General features: G+C 36.0%; 1 protein-coding gene across 4 annotated transcripts in view; it reads right to left on the minus strand.

The window, feature by feature from the left end:
- Positions 1-1,154: 1,154 nt before the first annotated feature.
- The window catches only part of BICC1 (BicC family RNA binding protein 1), a 118,125-nt gene continuing 105,157 nt past the window's right edge, over positions 1,155-14,122 (minus strand). For all 4 annotated transcript variants that reach the window (XM_035540079.2, XM_035540078.2, XM_035540087.2 and 1 more), the window contains exons 15-21: positions 13,388-13,550; positions 11,745-11,784; positions 10,969-11,123; positions 8,748-8,901; positions 6,856-7,016; positions 5,328-5,427; positions 1,155-4,100 (exon numbers count right to left, since the gene is read on the minus strand). In XM_035540079.2, the coding sequence (XP_035395972.1) occupies positions 3,970-4,100; positions 5,328-5,427; positions 6,856-7,016; positions 8,748-8,901; positions 10,969-11,123; positions 11,745-11,784; positions 13,388-13,550 (904 nt within the window). In that variant the 3' untranslated portion in view covers positions 1,155-3,969. The remainder of the gene's footprint in view (positions 4,101-5,327; positions 5,428-6,855; positions 7,017-8,747; positions 8,902-10,968; positions 11,124-11,744; positions 11,785-13,387; positions 13,551-14,122) is intronic.

A 14,122-nucleotide genomic window follows, 5' to 3' on the forward strand; every position in this document is an offset into this window, starting at 1 on the left:
TTGTTAACTTTTACACAGCTTAGAATATCTTTCTATTTTCTCTTGTGTATAGCCAACATTTCTTAGTACATCCTCCTCCTCTTCAGACTGAAGATCACTAGCTTTGCTCTTCTGACTGGTTGAAGAGCGAAGTGATGAGTATCTGGACAGCAAAGCCTCTTCAGTGAAGGAGCAATCCTGTTCATGCCTTGCCACACCAGCTGCCAGGAACACTGCTTGCACTGCGTGAAGAATGGCCATTCAGCTCTGACGGTCCGTCACTGCTCCTCCTCTTTCCCACACCATCTTTACCACTCTGCTAACTGTAGCCACACAGTAGTTCCATTAGAAGAAATTACCAAATAAACAGTCTGCAAATGAAACCGTCTGGTTTCAGATCCCTGTAGTTAATTATTGCTCAGGCATCAGAAGCACTGTGCAATTTGCAGGTCCACCTGCCTCTGCAATTCCCACTTAATTTATGCCAATGCCTTGTGAATTGGTGCTGAGTACCACAGCCTTTGGTTGCCTTCAAGGGAAGAGTTGATCTGTCCCTGTTCCTGCATCATTTTCCTGAATATGTACTGGGAATTGCAGAAAGCATTTTTAAGAGGTCAGTGATCCAGGAATACTGTAATTTGAGTAAGTGGAAAGCTGTGTGTACAAAATAATTAACAAAAGAAAACACAGACATCATGAAGTGCTTGGACATACTGTGTGAGGTAAGTAACATTAAATGCATCTCACTACATTTCAAACAAACAGACAAGATTGATGCATATTACCTCAGTGGGAAAGCTATTCCTCTTGCTAGACTTCGACCGGTTCCAGGGCCAGCATCCCAAATAAAGAATTCCTATTGCTTTTCAAGAATTGAGTTCTCTTTTACACTGAAAGTGATAGTGTAATGACCATCACAAAAGAATACAAACAAACCAACCACAGTCCTTAAAATGGGAAGGCCAAAAGAAAGAATAAAACTTGCATAAGCCAAGCCATTAAGACCTGCTCTGAATTGAACCTGAGATAATTTAATCCCTTTTGCATTATTCTTTTAATGAGGTATAGCAAAAAGTGTTCTCATTTAAAAGCCAAACATATTGCATGTGATACAAAAAGAACAGTAGAACAGAGTATTAGCATGTGAAAGAAACATGTTGCAATTATGTGAAATACTGCTTTTGATATTTTATTAACAAGCAAGCATCCCTGGAATTGGGTCTAAATAAAAATACTTCATTAACCAATCAGAATACAAGGGAGTTATATAAATTTATTTTACGGAGCATTGATTAGTTTTGAAAATTCCCATTTTTAATGTTTTAATTTCATTTTTTATTTAAAAATCACTAAAAGGACACAACCCACAAAAATACAATCTGTATCTGCTCTATATTTACAGATAACTGGTCACTATTAAGGCACAGATTTAAAACTAACATTTTTATGTAGCAACTCATATTTGTGCATAATACAACACTAACAATACGGTATGCTGTACTGTCATATTCCCTTTGTGGAATCAAAATAAGTGAGAATTTTTTTTTCCAGTGTGTTCTTTTTTTGTGTGAAGCCCTATTGAAAATAATGTTGTTAATGGGAAATTCTTCACTTTGGTGTAGATGATAATAAGCACTGCTCAGCAAAAGACCACATCAACTTAATACTGTAATAAGTTCAGTTTCCAAATATAGTACTGTCTAGATACATAGTATGCACTTCTGAAAGACTAAAAATTTAAGAGTGTAAAGAGTTTTTTGATACTTTTAAGTTCAGGCAAAACAAGCAAGAAGGGGTTGCAGAAAGTTCTGTACAAAGTGTTGTTGAGTATTTCAATAAAAGGTCTTATAAAATCAACATGACTGAAAACAACTTGATTTTCAAACAATGGTCTTGAAAATGCAAACATTTAAATGAAAGCTCATTTGTAAGCACATAAGTCAGTCCACGTCAATGGAGCTATCTATGTGCTTAGAAGCAAGCATAAGTGTAAATAGTTTTAGAATTAGAAATCGTGGCTTCCACAAGGGTTCGCATGAAGTTGCTCTTTCCTGTGTAACAAACACACACACAGATACCTCACAAATAAGTGGATATTTATCTATGGCATTTGAGCACAGCAACTTTGATGTGAACAACTGTGTGCATGCAAGATGCAGTTCTACCCATTCTAATCTGAAGTACAATTTTAAACCCGGAGGAAGCTAACTGCTACTTGATCTACAGTGGAAGTCACCCAGCTATACACCATTAAGTAGATATGGCTGAAATGAGTACTGAGCAGTTTTTTTTTTTTTCGCTAGCCGCAATAGGCTTTGTATCATTGCTTGATCATCTATGCCCTCGAGTAATAACTTCTTTAAATTCCCTTTGTGTGTGCAAATCTGTCTAGACATCATTTTGGTTTTCTCACCTTAAAAGAATTATCCATGGAAAGTGTCAAAACTATTTCACACCCATTTTTGCATAAAAACCAACTACTGTAAATGTTACTCTAATGCCTTCTGTTAAGAGCACTTGACAGTGGTTTATGTCCATCTCAAAAGGCTTGTACTCTGAACATAAATAATACATTACAGTAGAGGTAATTCACAACATTTCTAATGGGAAAGCTTTTCAACAAATTAATGCTTGGAAATTTTATATTGCATTGCAGAAAGAGGCACTTTATGAATTCCTTCATTATATGAGAACCCTTCATAAACCCATAACAAGACATTTGTAAAGACAGAGGAATAATATTGCCAAATTATTCGGACTTTCACAGTATAAGAATGCAATAGTTAGCTCTAGCCACTTATAATATCGACTCTGCTGAACATAACTTGTTTCAGAAATAGTTCATCTCCAGAGTTTTAAACACTTCTGCAGCTGACCATTACAAATCTAAATTGAACAAAACAGATGCTATTACACCTATTTCATGTTGGTCACTTATTTGCTGCATGCATAGTCATGTAAGTAATATGCGTCATTTATTAAATGGCAACAGTGCCGTCTTGTCAAATTAGATTAGTTGTATTTAATCAAACTGACAGCCCAGAGCTCTAGTTTGATGAATGCCTTTCATTCTCTACCATAAATCTGCAGTAGATCAGTTTAATGTTACATATCATAGGTGTATAGGATCTAAAAATAAAAGTCTGATATAAATAAGTGTCCTTTAGTGGCAGGATACTAAAAATAGCCCTTTGCTTTGAGACAACCATTAAAAACAGTTTTAGCATAACAGGCAGCAGTTAAATATGATGACCGCAAAGGGTTAATATTGCAAGGTCCATTTTGGTCTTTCATTGCATCTGTTACAGTTAGCAAATTTCACTGCAAGCAGTACTAGACTGCTTCATGAGAGCATAATAGGACCGGTCCACTACCGTACGGCTGGATTTCGGAACAATCTCTTCAGGTAGCTACTGGGGAGACAGAGAGAAGGAAAATCTGCATAAGAACCAGTTCCTAGTACCATTAGAGTGAGAAGTGACAATGCAGGAACATCTGAAAAAAATTTGATTAGTGCCAATATAAAAATCAATATGGAAATGAAAGAAATAAATTTCCACAGGACAAGAAATCAGAACATGTAAAGTGCAGAAAGACCTCAATAATTATTTTAAGCAGTACCAGAAAAATCCATCTTGATAAAACCAAAATCTACGCTCTCTGGCATCCCAGCTCTTCATTCTTCCTTCATTCAAAGTAAAAATTCAGTGCATACATTATAGTTATAGGTAATAAAATACTAAACAAAGAACCCTATATTATTATTATTGCAAAATCTGTCCAATCTACATGAGTAAAAGATAACCCACATTTGGTGTTTTGAAAGACAGACAATGTGTTTTCTCTTTTTTGGCACAGTATTGTGCAGACAAAATGCTTTGGTCCTTGATACCCAAACTTCCAAAGTGCAGAGGGTGGTGTGCAGTGAAGGCTGTCCACAGGATTGCCATGTCCATCTTTACAGTTGACTTTTTGAGCCACAACTTACTGCTACCAGCGACCACTGACACTAGCAATGTCCGAATGATACTGACGTGGCAGTCTTCCACTCGCTCCACCTTCGAGGAATGAGGCACGTATGTTTGCTGGGTCAAACAGCTTTCTTCGGTTTTTATTCAGTTCTACAAAGTAAACAAAAAACCTCTCAGATACAAGTGTTATTTTTTTTTTTTTCCAAATCAAAACAACCCAAAGCTTCTATTTCAATAAGAACATTTTAGATACAGAACAGTATCAACTGAAAATGTCAGGGAGGTACCCATTCAGTTTAATCAGGATAGTATGAGTGCCAGGGTAAGACTTCATAGAAGCTGATTGGGAAGCAAGCATCTATTTGTTGCAATTCTTAATTTGCACCGTTACAGTGTGGAGTTGATACTTTTTTTGTAATGATGATTTAAATCAAATTGCCATAGCTGAAATAATTTTAAAAGGTTCTGCTACCAAACTCTAAGGCTGCAGTCTTCTGAAGGGACATGCACATAGAATGTATAGTTGCAACACAACCATGTTATATAAAATGAGATCACAAAAAAACTTATCAGCATCTCAATTATTTCCCAATGCACGATTCTTTAACAATAACATTGAAACAATATTTTACTATGGATTTTATTAAAAAAACAGGTGCTCACCTCTCATTCAAATACACACCCTAAGTTTGTATTAGCAAATGCTCATCCAAAATGTTTTTTCTTTACCCACTTGTCTGCTCTTGTGAGCAAACCAGATGTGACAGACACAAATCACTGAGAGATCACAGATTTTCATGACTGCTAAACTAAGTGCATTGTATTTTTACCTTCTTTAGGCCATCACTTTATATGCATTCACTAACAACAACAGTAGAAAAGATGTAATTGGAAGGAAAAATGATCTAATGTTGCACTATCTACCTGAAGAAAACTTTCTCCCATACAAATTCATTGCCAAGACAGTGAAGACAGAATATTCGTATGTAATATGGAATTGCATGCTATTTATTACAATTAGAAAACACATCTAGGCATAGTACAGCACACTGGAAGAAACAGCATTTGGCCTTCATCTTTCTGCACACAGGGTGCTAGACAACCTTTTAAAGTGAATTGGAAAAAAAAAAATCAAGTAATGTGTTTCATTCAAACCCATGCATTTTGTAGGGACTCACAGTTCTGGGGAATAAAACAGAGTTCACTATCTGCTGTGAAAGACTTTCTACCAAGCTTCAACTTTCCAAGCAGACCATGCAACTGAAAATTTATTTGGGAATATGAAAGCTTTATAAAACCTGGTTTTAAGTGCCTTCTGATGAGGGGTAGGTCAGTAAAAATCAACAAATGAAAACCCGTGTGAAGTAGTTTCTTTACCTGAGATTGCAAGCAGCATTTTTCTTCTGGCACCGAAAGTGGTAATTCCTAGCTCTTTCAAATCTTGATCAGTAAGAGTAAGGAATGTCTGCAGATCAATCTAGAGTGATAAAGAACAGGAAAATTAAATGAAACAAGTTTATCCCCAAAACCATTAAGCTGTTAAATGTGGATCAGGATAGCCTCATTTTTTTTTCCTACTGCATTTTACATTTCTGCCAACTAGTTCTCTGCATGTAAACAGCAATCAGTGTGTTCCAATGACTTCTTCACAGTTTCTCAGTTTGCTACCCTATCTCTCTGACAGAAACTTAAAAAGTAAGCAGTTTTTGAAAAGCACAGAAGTCTACTAATCACATTTGATTTTGAGTATTTATCAGAACTGCTATAATGAATTGGAAACAACCAGGTAGATATGGTAGGCGATTCAGATTTCAAGAAGTTAACAGAGGAAAATTGCTCAACTACTGGTGATGTATTTGAATTAAAGCACTGAGCATTTCACAACGTACCAAAGTGTGTGCTACTAATACAATTCATGGAAATGCAGTAGAAATATTACTTTTCATTCTGGCCTAACTGTTAGGCTCATCACACTTAATCAATGACTCTTGAGGTTAAAATAAAATAAAACATCATCAAACAAAAGCCATCTTTAATGTTAGAAACCAACACAGCCATCTCTAGTTACACATCGAGAGTGGCCTCAAAATAATATCAAAGTTTTAATGACTACATAATATGGGCATTATGGAGCACGCAGGGGAGCACAAAAGACATAAACCTAAGGGACTGTACACAGAATCAATTGAGGCACAGCTGAACTTATTTCCCCAGATTGAGTATTGATCCTGCCACACAGTTTGGTTGCACAGAAACAGAATTCCCCCCAGCAGTAAGCAGTAAGATTAGAGAGATGAGAAGCATTGGCAGGAAATGCACCAGATCCAGCTGCCCTGAGCTGAGATGGCAGCAACACACTCCAATGGACCCAGGACAACTCCATGAGTGTGTGTACGAGTGACTTGGAGTGCTGGAGGAGGTACAAGCTTGCCTTGTGTCTAGCCTTGAATATACCCCTGGTGCGTGCAAAGCAGTTTTCCTCTCCCAGAGGCGTATCTCAAGCTGAACATTGGTACACCAACAGAGCAACTCAAGTACAACATGAATGGAAGGTCCTCTTGGAGTTTAATCTTTATGAACACGTGCACAGTCCTCTTAACAACAAGGCAGTCCGTGCAGATACCCACTTTGCATGGTCTGTTAGGACAAAACACTCAGGTATGGATCTGAGACCACCAACTGGTGCAGATCTCACTGCTGATAAAAATCAAAATTGCAGGATGAAACAGTACCCATGCCCAAGCTCACTATCTGGAAATTCAGAGACATGATAAAGCTTCAACAGAGCTGCTCATGAAAATCCTGTCACCAAGACACTTCTCATCAGCTTTGGTCAAGAGATGGAACAACCACTGTTGTAAAAACACACTACAAACACAAAGATGTCTTTCAAAAGAATACTGACCTCTTGCTGTTGAAATACATCTGTGTATTTGCCCAAACCAAGTTTGCTGAACAGCTCAGGCAGATCAGATCCCTTAAAGAGGCTGTTCAGGTTGCAGCCATTGCTTCCTGTCAGCGAGGAAATGCAGTCCATGTAATTACTGCTACTGAGATAGTGTTCAGCTGAAAGGGAAGAAGTGCACTTTTCAGTCACGTCACAGATATGTGCAATTTTCAGTCACTCCAATGCTGCATTCAATTAGATCATTAAATTACCAAAATATTTAGATTATTTAACATCAAAAATGAAAGCAAAAAAAAATAATCAAAAAACACTTTTCAGTGGTCTTTGAAAATGAACAGAATTAAAGTTTTTTTTTTCCTTAAGTTCTGGTATTTGTTTTCTACACAGTCACATTACGTAAACAGTTATGTGGATGCACTTCAGAACCTCATATAGGGGAAAAACCTGAAATGCGCCACTGCTTTTCCCTCTCCTTAAGTCCTCTCCTGTTTTCTCCAGTAGGTGTTTTGGAAAATACCATTGCAAACAATCACAACCTGCTCTTTTTGGTCTGGATGGGGAAAATACCATGCTGGAGCAATTCCTGGACCAGTGAGTAGCTGCATGATTTGTTGTACAGTAGAGATTTAAAAAGAATGAAATAGTTTTATAGAAGATTAAAACTAGAAATACGCTCCCTATAAAATTTTAAATTACATTGCCAAAAAGTGCATTTAAAAAAGCATTTCCAGGGTGAAGTTTTTAAACAAGAAAACCGATGTAGCTGCACAATCCTTTATCTTCTGTATGTCATAGTACACAACCAGATAGCATGTTTTTTTTTTTTTTTTTTTTTTTTTTTGTGCAGCATAAGAAAAATAAGATAGCTGCCTGGAACTATATCAGGAATTTGTGTAAATGAGGCCACTGTAAGCACTCCCTCACTTGTTTACAGACACCAGAAAGTATACAGCAAAAGGGTACCTTCCTACGCAAGTAAAAATACAATTGTCCCAGAGCCTTCTGAAATAGCCTCCACTAAAGACTGCCAATAGGAAGTTATAAAAACACCACTGTAGACAAGTGCTGTGCTAGCTTTCTTGTCTTCTGGGCACAAACTAGTTAGAAAGTCTCCAAACTGTTAATTTGATACCAAGATCCATTTTGGAGGAGAATTTTAGAACAGACTATTCAGTGTTCAGTATTAGAACCATGAACATGAAGTTTGACAAATGATGCAATTACTAGGCTGGCATTTTAGGCTGTAAAAGGCAGTGCCTTCATTTCCTCTGTATCAGAGTAAAACAATACAACACATACCCAAACAGAAACTGATTGTAGGACCATTAGGGCAGATTATGCAAGACTATGTACTGGAAAAAGTGAAATATTACAAGATACTACTGGTGCAGTTAGGAACCACTAGCATAAAAACAAAGCAGAAATTCAATACCACTATATGACTGTATGAACAAAAACTTACATAGTAGTACTCCTAAACTTGTATGTTAAGGTAAGCATATTAATTTGTCCAGCCAACTCATAACTGTTTCTTTCATCTCCTGTCCACAAATTCCATTCTTCACTCACTAGCAGATAGCCCAGTAAAGATTTGGCTATTGCTGCATCAATAACAGCAGAATAATGATAGTCTAGAAATAAGCTTTTAAGTCTGTACACCTTGGAAAAAAAAAAACCTTCCAAGACAAGAAAGAGCTTTCAGAAAGAACGTTTTGCATAAAGAAATTCCTTAAATTTTGGTTTTCCAGACTAATACTTGTATATCATATTATACTACCTTGCATATGCTTTGAATATATATTCATTGATATCAATTATATATTCACAATATTCATTGATATAAATTTGATTTAATAATAATAATAATCAGATCTTAGGAAATTATTAACCTGATTTATTTTGTTTCCGCTTGGGGCTGCCAATTGAGGAGACAAATTCATGAGCTGTGGGTCCAAGCCCATTACGATCTCTCCAGTTATCAGATTCGCTGCCATTTCCCAGGTGCTCCCGACTGTTGGACCGTGAGAGAGACATTGATGAACCCTGCAAGCCACAGAAAGAACATTTGGGCAGAAAACAGAAGTTTCATTGTGATTCAAATGTTTTCTTTGAAGCAGTCCCGTTTAAAAACACAGCTTTAATGCTTGCAAACATCCTTTTGGCAGTTGATCAATTGTCAAATTTCAAGCCAGACACCAAAACAGCAGGTGTGCTTAAAACATATGTGGTTTAAGGATTTTAAACAGTTTAGAGACTACACTTCAGAATAAATTGCTCGGTATTTCCGACTTTGCTTCCAAAAAGTTCTATTATATCAGATTCCCATACAAATTTGAGACATTAAGCACTCTGTCTATGCATCCCTTCATGGGGAAGAGAACTACAGAACATTTGTTTAGAGAGAAGTGAATCAAGTATACAGTACTTGACAATGATATTGTATACAATACAATGACAACAATCCTGCAATCATTTGTGAATTTTTTGATATCTTTTAAAAAGATTTTCACATTCCTGTAGAATATTAATTATCAACTCTAATCACCACTGAGTCAGAGTGTTTCCAATAAAGGCAACATTCCCTGAAAAGCTGCAGTTAATTAGGGAATTGGGTGGGGATATACCGAAAAAAAGATTACTATTGATACCGCACACTTACACGAGCTAAAAAAAAAAGATAGAATTAAACAAACAATTTAGTTTTATATATTTGCATGAAATTCTAATTGAAAAAGCACAATTTAGGAGTTAATCTTTTCTACTGCTCAGGAAAATTGACACCACTGGAGAAAAGCAAAAGATCCTTGTCATTGACAACATCAGGAAGGTGGGAACTATGACTAGTATGACCCAACAAATGAAGAAAGGAATGGATTTACTCCAAGCCTTACAAATGAACAAGAAAAGACAGAGCTTCTACATTGTGTTTGAGCACGGTGACGGCTAAAAGTTGTAAAGCAAAAAAAGATGTCGGCCAATGTTTCTGAGCACCCAGTAAAATATTACAGTGGAGATTAAATGTTCAGTGATCTTATTTTACAAATTAACTTTCCAGACCATAGACTATAATACCAATACTGCGTCTGTTCAAAGACTAGTCCCTCAGTACATCCCACACGTTTCACATGAAAAATGTACATGCAGGGAAGAAGGGTGGCACTATGATCTCTGATACTAATGACATTGCAGACTACTAAACAGAAGCATGATAACAAGGAATCCACGATTTTTATTTTCCCCAGATGTTTCCACAATAGCTCATACCAAACAATGGAAACAGGAGTCCTAACACACTACATTTCAGGGGAAGGAGCTAAGCCTGTGGTTTGTACGTGGGCAAACTCCAAGTGACTAAAACACAAAATGGTCTTAGAATTATATGTCTGCTTAGAGACCCTTAGCAGTGCATCACAGCTTGGGGAAAACCCCCAGCCCAGCTGAATCAGTAAAGTCAGTTAAATAAAATGACAGATTTTGGTTGTCATTTTTTTTTCTCCAAGTCATTACCGCAAACTCAGTATAAGTACTCAAATCTATTACGTATAATTGAATGTTACATGAAGTTCATATATCAAGTGGGAAACACTAAAGTACTTTAAAAAAACACGGTTGAATATTTCTTTGTAATTAAGTAGACCAATAAAGCAAACTTCTACAGCTTTGTGAACAGAATGTAACATAAGCTGCTACTATTTCTTTTTCTAACATTGTTTCACCACGCAGTAATTTACATTATATAGCTTACATGTTACATAATCACATTATTTTTAAGTAGGTTACACAATTTCTACCACTAGTCTGTCTACAATTATTGAGTCATTTGGTCCCATAAGTTGTTTTCAGCTGCTTTAAACAAGTATCTTTACAGGAGCAGAATTCTATAGATCTAGAGCATGATTTATACAGCTGATCTAACTGTACGTTGGGCTGAATGTATTCCATATGTGTTGTTAATTATTTAAGAAACATTTTTCAGAATAAAAATACTTAGTACCTTAAAAAGAAAGCTAAAAAATTCTTATCTGAGACCAAGTTTCAGACAATTCTCAAAAGAAAAAATCGCATCATTCAATAGAAACAAATTTCCATTACACTATGTTTTTTATATACCTCATATGTAGTTGTCATAGATGGCTTGTATGATACATGATTAGCTCTTCTCAGTTCTTTGATAGTTTCTGCAGGCATAGATTTAGAGAACCCCAACCCACTCCATGTATTTGTTGGAGTTCTCACTTCTGTTACAACTGGCTTCTTTAGCATAGCTGAAAAAATGAAAAGATAAATTGGTAAATCTCAACCTTATTAAAGACACAGAGATAATAATCTTGATATCATGTATGCTCACAGGCTTCAACACACCAAACAAATCCTTAACACTTCCAGTTGCTACACAGATTGAATCCTATACTTCATGAGGACAATTTATTCTGTCAGAAGTTAGGTAAACCCCTTAGGGCTGCACTGAAGCCAAAGGAATCCCATCTGTTTCAAAACAAAGTGCTTTTGTTTTTCTTTTGGCAAGAGGGTATTTGGTTTATTTTTTTTTTTTTTAAATCGGGTCAAAGACATGGTTATGTCCCTTATCAATTTTATAACTTAATCTGCTCCTGAAATGTAGAGCAACCTTGCCAATACGACAAACATCCTAAAGTTTAAATTGGTTTAGATGAAGTATTACAGCTGTGAGTCTTTCTGCAACTTGTTTACACTGAGTACTTTATACTATGTTGGTATTAAAAAAATTTGGAACATAAAAAATAATATACATGTGTTTCACTATCAGCTTGAAATTTGATTAAATCAAATTATAGAACTGAGCCTTCAGAAAATTCTTTCAGTAATGTACCAACAAACTTTTCAGAAGTCACTGTTAATCCACACACCTTTGGTCGCTAGTAGCTTCTTCTGTTCATAGTCAAATGCCTAAAAAGCAAATACACAGAAGATAGTTTAATTACCATTCCAACTAAATGTCATTCCAGTATTTAGCTCTTTTTCAAAACAAAGTTTTTCAGAGGTTGCCAAGGAATACGTAACAAAGTTTCTCGTAAACCTAAAGCACTCATTCAAGCGTAGATTAAGATTTATTCAAACATAGATAAAGACTTTAAATAATTATCTGATTTCCATTTACATGAGGCTACAGCACCATTTAGAAACTTAGGGCAGAACAACTGTTTTTTAAGATTTTTTTTAAGCCTAGTTTCTCTTCCATAATCATCTATTCTTACTAGTTAAAACATTCCCCAACAGTATGAAGCAATATATATCTTAGACAGCAAATCTAGGTACCACAGTTATCTTGAATAACCTTCTTTCAAGTTTGGTTCCTCTCCATGCACTCACTTTCTAAAAGGAAAACAGGTGAGCTTTGGCAGAATTTAAAACCTTGTGTTTTCACTACCAAAGACAACGGAAAATTTGAACTTTGGATGTCACCAATTAAATCCATTCTACTTCTCTGAATTACAGATTAGCAAGTCTAAATATGCAAAACTACAAAAATGCATTATTTAGCCTGAAGCATTAAACTCATTATTTAAAATAATGAGACCTCTGATAAGAAAAAGGGCTGCAAAACACCAAACTTAGTCTTGCCTCATTACTCGATGCAGTCTAGTTATGCTCACACTGATAGATCTATACTGAAACAGAACTGTTACTACTGTTTTACAAATAAAGTATATCGTATTTGTGTGACAGAACTAGTGTAGCTGCTTCAGTAAATGCTCCTGTAGATAAACCTGAAGCTACAGTGAAAAAAGTGTTTTGACACTGCTTATGAAAACTTGTAAAGTGTTTTTCATGTTATCACTCATCTTAAAGTAATGATATAAGATTTTACACACATTTAAGGTGTTTGAGTAGACTAATTAGCCATATAGTTTTTTGTGCTGAATTTTTATTTATTTAAGCTCAACAGAAGCATAATAGTTCCCTCCCCCCCTTCAGACGTTAAGTTGAAGACCGAACTAATTTTTTTTTCTTGCTTTCTTTGGAGTACAAAGACTTGGAGAGATTAATATTTGTCCTCCATTAAGTTTCTATGAGAAGGTAATGATGGTATTTACTTATTTGAAAAGGTCTTGCTGTATTATGCCAAAAATAGCTAGTAATCATATAGCAGTTTCAACACAAAAATAAGACTTTCTTCCTTCTGTAATGTATGGTACCTTGGGATGTCATCTGAGAACTAAGGGAAAGGTAAAGTTAAAAACAGAAGTTATCGCTATTACACATTGAAAGAAGCCTCCTGTATATCACCATACCTTCCCGCAACTGGAAATTCCATTTTGTCTAAACTCACAAGACCAGCCACCTCAACATGATTTCTGCATATGAAAACAAACCAGTCAACCTAAATACAACCCACATCTTGAAAGAATGAACAATTTTGCTGGGAAATGCATTCCTGAAACATTAATGGCAAGTCAGTCTGCTAGCCAGTTTCCTTTGCACTGTGTAATACATACACTTTGCAATTACCAAGTTTTGCAGTAGATTTGGGTTTATTTAGGAAACATACCTGCATATTTACATAAGATGGCTGTGCTAGACGTGCTCTTTCGGAGTTCTGCTGGGCAGCTGCTGCTCGCTCTGCTGCCCGCTCACTTCCAGGAGCCTTTTTGTCAGCCATAGGACTTTCAGAAGCACTTAACTCTGCATCTGAGAGCAACCTCTCTGTAGTACTATGGAACAAAGTCAGTATTAACTCCAATCTTTCTTTCACAAGCAGTGAATATTCAATGCAATTGTCATAACTGAGCTTTACTTCGAGAAGTTTGGCAGCAAAACTCAACAAAAGCCAGTAGTATATAAATATCAACATTTTTCCCCAATATTCCCTAAGTCTCATTTTTCCTTCACTATGTACCATTTTTTCTCCAACGGTGAAACGACACATATTGCTGCTGCCTATATTACCAAGTATAAGATCATCAAGTAAGATTGAAGCTTTCTGGTGTCAGGAATCATTACAGGCAATCCCTACATAGTATGGCTTTATGCTGTTCAGCTTTGCTCAGGCCAGCAGCTCAACACTTCTAACAAACTAACAGTAGTAGGAAGAGAGATACATCTAAGTGGGAACTAAGAAAGATAACATGGGTACAACGCTTCAACAATCATGATCCTGCATGCCAATGTACCTCATATTGGAATTCTTTCTTCTGAAAAAAAGCCCTATCTTATGCCTGTTTTAAAGCAAGTGTAAACTCTTACTTCAAAGCAGATAGAAGTAATCATGTTTTAAAAGATTACT

This window comes from Cygnus atratus, chromosome 7 (genome assembly GCF_013377495.2).
Source record: "Cygnus atratus isolate AKBS03 ecotype Queensland, Australia chromosome 7, CAtr_DNAZoo_HiC_assembly, whole genome shotgun sequence".
NCBI lineage: Eukaryota > Metazoa > Chordata > Aves > Anseriformes > Anatidae > Cygnus > Cygnus atratus.